Raw genomic sequence first — 9,752 nt, forward strand, 5'->3', positions numbered from 1 at the left:
GAGAGCCTGGAATTCAGATCAAATCCTATCCTTATCAGAGAATTCCCCACCAGTTTCCCTCGCGAAAATTCTATCTCTAGTTTTAATGGATAACGGATTGGCGGGCAAATTGCCAAATGAATCTCGGTAATTTAGCTGAATTAAAGCCATTGGTGCTCGCCGGAAACTGTTTTCCCGGTCGAATTCTGGCATCTCTTGGCGGTTTGACCAAGCTCTTGATAATTGCCTCGAGTAGGAATTTTCTATCTGGGGTTTTGCCTTTGACAATTGGTGGGTTGATGTCTCTTCTCAAGCCTGATTTCTATGTAAAGAAAGGAATATGGTAACAAGGATTTTTTGTATAGTTGTTAAAGTGCCATGTCCAAAGTTTTGTGTGCTGGTAATGAGAGTGTTTAGGATGTACAATTGGGGCTCTGATAATTAGTACTCTATAAATTTATATCTCTTTTTTCTTATTGGTCAGACCAAGGACTAGCAATACTCTTAGGCTAGCATTACTCTTAGGCTGATAATTTACAATCTCTTATTTTTAATACTTAATACAAAAAATCAACAATATAAGTGAAAAGAGATACCGTTACAAAAAAGATATAAGAGAGGGCTTTCTTATGAAATGTTATTCAAATGAGTTTTTATATGATGCCCGACGGTGAGATTCACAAGGGCTAGGTGGTTTGCCACCTTGGGCTAGGTGGCAAACCACCTAGCCCTTGATGGTGTTTTGACCAGATCAAAAATCATGGGTTAGGTGGTTTGCCACCTAGCCCTTGTTACTTTGATGGCCAGCCACCATATAATTTCTCTACTCAAATAACGTACATGTTAACAATAATGTTTTTTTTTTTTAAATACATACTATATGTTCATACATACCATATGTGGGTACGTAGGAAACGTTCTCTCTCTTTGGTGTACGTTCTGATAGTTGCAGTATGTACTTTGAACAGCATTGATGCCGATGCCATTGCCTGTGTGCCTATATCATGGGTTTAAATTTCGGTTTCGGTCCCAAATTCGGCCTTGGCCGAAACCGAAATTTCGGCCGAAATTACCGAAATTTGGTGAACCCGAAATTTAGACTGAAATTTTCTGAAATTTGGTAAACCCGAAGTTTTGAATTTCGTGAAATTGAAGTTTCGGTTTCAGCCGAAATTGTGCCGAAATTTAAAACCAGGGCCTATATATAATATAGGAATGATAGGCATAGTTAGTAAAATATGGTTCCGCAAAAAAAAAATACAGAATGGGAAAATTTTGAGTTTAAGAAAATGGAAGCACAAAAATGCGTTTAAAATTTTGTCATATATAGTGGCGGTAAAAGTTGGGAAGTTGGCAAAAAAACACGTCAAATACATTTAAAACATGTCTTAAATGTTTGGAAAACGGAGTTTTTTACTATAAAAAGTTTTAAACATGATAAAACACGTTTTTTATTTTGAAAAAATGCTGTTTAAAACATGTCTTAAATGTTACGTACCTAACCAATATGCCAAAAGCCAAAAGCCATAGGACTGATGGAATGCATTAAGCTAAGCCCTTAAACCACAGAGGCTCTGATTGTTTTGGATTTGGGAAATCCGTTGATTTTGTGTCCAATAATCAGTTTTGGACTCAATCCATTCTCAATATCCAAATCTTAACATTCATTGCTCTCTTTCTTTCTCTCGTTGGCATCTCTAAAAAAAGAATGGCCTCTCTAACCACTCTCTCTAGCCACCAATTAGGCAACTCCATAAAATGACTCCCTTTATAGAAATGAAAGGATACGACGCTTAGAGATGGATGTTAGAAGAGGAACAGGGGTGTGATTTATTACGATGGAGACAGACAAGAGAATCATAAATTTGGTTTGCAAGTTGATTTTTTCGCCCCCTCTAGGATAATACACCATACACCCCTGTTTAATGAGATTTGACATAAAAAAGCGTTAAAGTCTGTCATGTCGTTATGTATGTCAAACACCTGCTTAACAAGAAAGATGTCCACAAGAAAAAAGTCAGGTTGGGTTGAGTTCGGGTCGGATTCGGGTTGAGGGCTTGGGCAACCCGACCGGATTGAACCCGACATTTTTGATAATTTTTTTATTTTTTAAGCTTAAAATCTCGGATTGGGTAGGGTTGAACTCGGGTTCGGGTTGGCAAAAATGGTTCCTCAGGTCGGGTTCAGGTTGAGCAAATGGTTGCTAGGGTCGGGTTGAGGCCAACCCCAACCCGACCCGAGTTGCACCCCTACTTAAAAATTAAAATAACCACCTCTCTCTCTCTCTCTCTCTCACACTTTTCATCTCTCCCTAAACTCTTTTCATTTCGAGGTAGCAGCAAATTGAATTTGGAGCGTCTCTTCATCTCTCTCCTCCCAAAGTGGGAAAATAACCTCTCTCTCTCTCTCTCTCACACACACACACACACACACACTAGGCTTACCAATTTGGAGCGTATCTTCATCTCATCCCAAAGTAGCAACTCTCTATCATTTGTACAACTCAAAAAATAATAACACCCCCCCACTTCATATCCACATACCAAATTTGGGACGTCTTTTAATCTCCTCCCAAAGTGGAAACTTTCTCTCTGTCTCTTCACTATTCATCTCCTAATCCCGATTTGGAAACTTCCTCAAATAACTCAGGGATTTTTGTACAAAGGTATAATTTTGGGACGTGGGTTGCTCTTATTTCTACTTTTCAGGTTTTCTACGTAGTTGTGAAGGAGGAGAGAGATAAGTTTGAGAAAGAAAAGGGTGCCAAGAAGAAAAACTTGCCATTAGATTTACATAACCCATGTAAGCATTTTTCTCTTTAGTTTTCATCTTCTCTTTCTTCTGTCTTTTTCCTTCATATGGGGTCTGCAATTCGATATTTTTAACATGTATGAACATGAGTTTTGGATTTTCCTGTTTTACAGTTCCTTTTAAAAATGCACTTGAGAGTTGAGTTTTTGTATCTAGAGGGATTTGTTAGACTATTCTATCCAAGAGTCAAAGAAGTTGTTAGTGTTACATGCTTGAGAACAAAGGGTTAGTTCTGCAACCGAATTTCAATTTCTTGTTTGGAAATGATCTAGTGGAAGTATATAAGAAGATTTGTGCTTTAGAAAATTCCACTAATTGGTCAAATCCTTCTAACTAGAGTTTAAAAACTCGTTGACTCAACTCGGAACTCGCTCCCTTTTACCTTGGCTGCATTCCGTGTTGCACTGCATTCGCATTCCGCATTTTTCCCTGTAATAGTGTCAATAAAAACTCCTTTTGCTCTTCCGAGTTATGACTGCGTCAACCGTGTTCTTGCCCCGTCCGTGTCGAGACGATAAAGATTTTTCTTGGCCGCGTTCCGCGTCACATCCATGTTTTTAAACACTGCTTTTAACAATGTTTCTCGTTAAAAATTAACAAGCTATTTCTTTCACTAATCTATCAAAAAGATTGAGTGCAATGAAGGAATTAATTCCATTTTAGTAAATAGTAATTATAAAAAAAATACTCTGAATTTGTCTCAGTATAATTCTCACACCCATACATTCTTACCGAAAATAGGTCCTCTAGATTTTTATATTTATTTAATGTATTGTATTGGATTCTGGAATTTTTCAAGGAGTTCTGTTTTGTCAAGGATTTTGTACTCTATCTCTCTCTGTTTCTTGTGATCCGTATGCCCTTTTATTAGTCAATAAGAATACTCTTGAAGTCTATGGCTCTTTCAATTTTCAAATACATACCAACCTTTGAAATTGCAGTAGTATAATTCCTGGTTAATTTCATTGCTTTTTAAATTTTGGACTATATGATTCTAAAGAGAAAATAAAAGGGCGCAATCTGCATTTTATTATGTTGTTATTAGTTTAATCTCTTTCTGACATTCATGCCATATTATTTTTCACTAGTGAATAAGTTACTCATGAAGTCTAATGCTGATAGTTGAATTTTGCAGATTAATCCCACTGGGTTTTCAAATTTAGGAGGCTCCAAAGAGAAAAGATCGCTCGGACTGCGATGTGTAATCTGCAGTTAAAGATATTTTTATTAGTTTTACTCTGTTCCTTCCAAGGATGCCTATCATGGGGTTGGTTCTCTTCTGTAAAAACACCTCAATCGAATGATAACTCTTGGTCATCGAATGAAGGATTTGGTGTTGCGGATTTTTCCATGGAAACTCACAACAATCGAAAGGGAATCGAGCTAGTGGAAAATGCGAAAAGGAAATTGGTGGCTTCAAATTCATGTTGGCAAGATGCTTATAGGAATCTCTTTGCGAGTTGCTCCGAAATTATTGCAGAAAAGGAGAAGCAATCTAGACTTGCTTGGCATCTTAGTGATTGCTTCCAAAAGGATACCGGGAGACCTGCTTTCCCTTCCTGCGATACAGGGACTTCTATGACGAAATGCCTCAAGAATTTAGATGACATTGCTCATAAAATTTATCTGGCATTCTTTCTTGAAACCAACTCCATTTGCCATCAGTTACAGTTAAGTATGGTGCATCAATATGCTTACATTATACACAGTATCTACACACACACATGCTCGTTGATGAGGGTGTTATCAAAGGTATCACATGACAAGACTTTGGTCAATGTGAAGCCCGCGATAATGTAAGAAATATTTATACCTCATGGATAGGAAATCGAAAACATTAGACAAGTATATGTATGTATGTATGTATGTATGTATATATTCTCATATATGTATGTATGTATTAGGTTTTGGTTTAGCCTAATCAGCCGAGTTTTTTAAATTTCAGACCATCTAAATCGAGTGTTGGTTTTCTTTTTCAACTACTAATAGAGGAACGTTTTGATCTGGACGTTACAGAACTGATGCTTTCAAGCATGAAACTGAGAGGTTGGTTAATGATTTGAGGAGATCAGCTCAATTTGCAGAGGATAAGTTAGAAACCATTGAAGAGAGGTCGGAATCACTTCTACAAAGTTCGAATCAAATCCATGATTCATTGACTTCGATTGATCTTCGAACCCAACAAATGGCGCAGGTATCTAAGGATGTTGACGATCAGATGCATGATATGCTAAACCACTCAAAGGCCATTTTTAAGCAGGCGGAGAGCATTGCGGCTTCTCAGTCTGTGTTGCAAGAAGGGCAGGCAGAGATGAAGGCAAAAATGGAGGCAGACATGGAATATATTCATGAATCTCATCAGAGTTTGGGACATGGAATAGAGAAGTTAGGGAAGGAGGCCTTGGAAATAGAGAGGGCGATAAGTGAAGTTGGGGATTCTATTTCTTTGAAGATGCTAAACCTTCAAAGTAGAGCAGATGATATTGGGAATGTTGCAGGAATGTCCTTGGATAAACAGAAAGAGCTTCTAGAAGGACAAACAGTAGCCCTTGAAGGCCTTAATTTTCTGACCAAATTCCAATCTCAGGCACTAGAAGAAAGCAGGTAGGATTTCAAATTGTGAAACAACCAATTACTCAAAAATCTTAAGCTGTTAGAGTTGGTGTTATTTACTCATTTTATACTTCAACACAAATCGAACTAAAGCTCAAGTAACTAAAATCTAAATCCCCAAAATAAATTGAAGTCTAACTTTATCAACTAATTTGGATTTGCAGGGCCACTTTGCAAAATCTAGTGGAATCTGGTCACAAGCAACAAGAGGAGCTCCTCTTTCGGCAAGAACAGCTTCAGCAAACTCATGATCATCTGATTCAAAATTCAAAATCAATATTGGCAGCTCAGGTCTAATAATATATGCTTAAAACACACGCAGTTATTTGATAAATTAGACCCTGCTTTTAGTTTAGTTGTAGTAAGACTCATTCTTACACTAAATCTCCATTTGTAGGAAGCATTTGAATTGAAGCAGGCTACAATGTTTAATTCTCTGGACAAGCTCTTTACATTGCACAATTCCATCTTGCTCGAATCACGTTTTATTAAGACATTTTTCTTTTACTCTTGCGCGATTTTTATTGTCTACATTCTCACTAGTGCAAAGCAAACATCTGCCGTCAGAGCTCGCCTTTATCTAGGTACGTTTCTTATCAGTGTTCTAATGGTTATATTATTAACTTAGGAATTTGATTAAGATAACCCTGGTTTAACTTTCAGGAATATGTATCACATTGGTGATTGAAACTGCAATGGCACGGCTCGGGGCTAATGATCTTGATTGGCAAGCATGGGTAGAATCTAAAGTATTCTGGGCCAGATCATCATTTCTAGTGGGTGCTTCTATTCAGATTCTATACTCCATCTTTACTTACAGGTAACTATTATTCTATATGATCCTGCTTAGTATGAAAAAAAGGGCTGCAATTTTGAGCTTCTGCGTAAAATATGAATTGGAATCAACCCTAACCAAACCCAAATTTATGGTAGAAGCTCAACTAAAATTTTCAAAAATTGACCTGCGTTGCACCCCTAGTATAAACCATCATCGAATGAATTGATATCTGAGAAAGACTGGAAATTTTTGTAGGGACTATGAAATGCTAAATCATCATATGCTCGTAGCTCATCATCAGATGCTGTTAGAATTAACTGAGAAGGCTGGTGTCATGGAAAGAATGATAGGTCTGAATTATGAGCGTGAAACAATTATAGTCATTCTTTACAAATAATCATATTTAACTTTTAAACTATTTTCATGTAAGATCATTCTCAAATTTCCTTTAATTCTGCATTTTGTGGTGCAGGGAAGAAGTCCTTATCCTGGACAGGGAAAAGCAATACCCACATATCTCCATGGGTTGACAAAGAGCTAGCAGAAAACATAAAGAACAACAATCTCAACAATAATAGATTACATGAGGAAGTTGCAGAGAATTCAATCACTACAATTTCAATGTCAAGGAAATATGATCTCCGTCCTCGCCGCCGCCAACAATGAGTTTTTCAAATTTGGTTCAAGTGTTGATGCATATTTAATTTCTCCAATAGGGGAACATATTAATGCTATAGATATAAAGACACAGTAGAGGAGATGATGGTTAGAGGGAACATACACTTATACATGTGGGAGAAGAGGAGGTGTTGATTATTTCCTTTGATATTGTAATAAAAATTTCCTTCCATTTCATTTGTAAAGACTTTCTTCTATGTCTTCTATTCAGCTTTGTAGATAGCAAAAAGTTTCAGAGTGAATGATGTGGAAGTTAGAGATCAATTGAAGAAGAAGAAACGAGAGCAGATAGTACGTGATGCAGTCCAAAAATCTGGACTCTCTTCGTGGCGCAGTAGCGGATGCAAGATTGATAAAATAAATGAAAAATGGGCCCTTCGAACACCGTCGTAGGGGCAAACTTCGATCACCGTCGAAGGGGATGTGATTTACTTCGATCCCGTTGAAGTCGAGTTTCTCAGAGCGAAACTAGAAAATACTCGTGCAGGTGCTAATCCAAGCAACCAAAAGTTCTCAAAAGGACTCAAAAGCCAAAGGCAAATTTAATTCAATAATCAAAGTTCCATTACATGTCTTATCCACCTCCTTCTATAGATTAGAGGAATTCTAAAAATGAAACCTCATACAAGCAAAAAGAAACATCTAAAATTGCCACCTTCATATTAAAGGCAACCTAAATATAAAAAGTAAATTCAATCCTAAATGACCTTATTTAGCTATGCATGAAATGGACAAATTCCTTATTTGGTCATGCATGGAAATAGAAATAAATTTAGACTAAATGATATGCAAGAAAATAGAAACAAATCAGCCCGTAGGATTTGGGTTGCATCAGTCTCCTCGTCCTCAGATTTGATTTTTTCAAACAACACATGCTTTCGGTGGTCTTCTTCTCCATCATTCTCCCATAGTTTAAAAATACTCGTCCTCTAGTTTTGAAGTAACGAAGAAAGATCATTAACTGAAATTTACCCAACCACATTATATAATTCCCAAGATAAAAATATATTCTTTCTTGATCTTCAATGAGCTTGAAGCCATGAGTAACCGTTGTAGACTTCGATATAAGATCTAATAAAAATGGGTCAATATAAACTGATAAAGAAATCAATGCACAATTTTTCCATTCACATATCTCTTCAATCTTCATAGGTTCACCAAATGAGATATCCAATCTAATTTTTTTGTTGCTTCGTTTTGGATACCATAAGACTCATCGATTACCTCTTCCAGTGAATTGTTGGTCACTTTGTCACCATCAAACGTCAATAAATCACCATTAGAACTTTTATGAAAGATTAAATATCCATCCTCTGAATATTCATCATAAATTGGTGGTGACTCCCAATTTATGATTTCTTCTTCTAAATAAAAATAAAATGATCTCAAATGTGATGTTACCTCCCAATCTTGGAACTTGGCAACTCTTCTCTGAAGTGATCGAAGATAATCTGTAGCCATCACGAATCCACGCAAACTTTGCTACCTAACTTTTTCTTTAACCCAAGCAAGGAGTCAGCTTTGATACTGGCTTAGAAACAATATTTTCCATACTACTTGTATGGTGGCTGAAAAAATTTGCTCGTTGGTGATAGATAGTGGGAGTTGTGAGAATATCCTATCGGAGTTCGCTGCGGCCAAGTTACAAATCGATGTCACAGACCATCCAAATACCTACAAGCTCTCCTGGTTGAAACGAGGAAGCGAGGTAAATGTTTCAAAACTCTGCCTTCTGAATTTTTCAATTGGAAAATGCTATTGTGATAGCGTGTGGTGTGACATGGTACGTATGGATATATTCCATATCTTATTAGGTCGTCCGTGGCAATACGATCGGAGTGTTGTGCATGATGGGCGTAAAAACACTTACACTCTTTGGATTGGAAAGATGATTTAAAGATTGTGCTTATTCCAACGGGTGAAGTCAGCCCCAAACCTAAATCGGAAGGGAATCCTAGCCTACTATCCATGTCGCAGTTCACCGATGAAATGAAGGAGTCAAGAGTTGTGTATGTTTTGCTTGGCAAAGAGGATCCAGGGGGTGCCCCTATTCCTGATCAAATGAAGCCGGCTTGGAAGAGTTTAGCTATGTATTTCCTGACGATCTACCGTCAGAATTACCACCCCTTCGAGAAATACAACATTAGATCGATTTGGTACCTGGAGCTAGTCTTCCTAACAAGGCTCACTATCGGATGAGTCTGAGAGAGCATGAGGAACTCATGAGGCAAGTCCAAGAGTTGATCGAGAAGGGATACATCCGAGAAAGCATGAGTCCTTGTGCCGTGCCTGCCTTACTCATTCCAAAAAAGGATGGAACGTGGCGAATGTGTATAGACAGTCAGGCTATCAATAAGATCACAATTAAATATCGTTTTCCCATACCCCGACTAGATGATCTTCTTGACCAGTTAGCGGGTGCTAAAGTGTTCTCTAAAATTGATCTCAAAAGCGGATATCATCAAATACAAATCCGACCAGGAGATGAATGGAAAACGGCATTCAAAACAAGGGAAGGGTTGTACGAATGGATGGTGATGCCCTTTGGGCTTTCCAATGCCCCAAGTACTTTTATGCGGTTCATGAACCATGTGCTAAAACCCTACATCGGTAACTTCGTTGTCGTTTACTTCGACGACATTCTCATTTACAGCCCTTGTTTTGATTCTCACTCACAACATTTGCACAAGATTATGTGTACTTTGTGCAGGGAAAAGGTATTTGCTAACTTGAAGAAGTGCATTTTATGGTCGGATCGCGTCATATTCTTAGGCTATGAGGTGTCTGCCAATGGAGTTCGGATGGACGAATCCAAGGTTCGTGCTATTGTCGATTGGGCCCACGCCCACCACTATTGGTGAGGTGCGAAGCTTTCATGGTTTAGCTTCTTTTT

General features: G+C 37.7%; 1 protein-coding gene across 1 annotated transcript; it reads left to right on the forward strand.

The window, feature by feature from the left end:
* The first annotated feature begins 116 nt into the window (after positions 1-116).
* LOC143869995 (protein GAMETE EXPRESSED 1-like) lies at positions 117-6,847 on the forward strand. Its single transcript, XM_077376525.1, has 8 exons — positions 117-322; positions 3,954-4,460; positions 4,807-5,394; positions 5,568-5,694; positions 5,801-5,987; positions 6,067-6,223; positions 6,437-6,546; positions 6,678-6,847. The coding sequence occupies exons 1-8, from the start codon at positions 117-119 to the stop codon at positions 6,845-6,847; spliced, it is 2,052 nt and encodes a 683-aa protein (XP_077232640.1).
* The last annotated feature ends 2,905 nt before the right edge of the window (positions 6,848-9,752 follow it).

The sequence above is a fragment of the Tasmannia lanceolata genome, unplaced genomic scaffold (genome assembly GCF_043159265.1).
Source record: "Tasmannia lanceolata isolate RefF3 unplaced genomic scaffold, GAP_Taslan_0.1 ptg000003l, whole genome shotgun sequence".
Taxonomy (NCBI): Eukaryota; Viridiplantae; Streptophyta; class Magnoliopsida; order Canellales; family Winteraceae; genus Tasmannia; species Tasmannia lanceolata.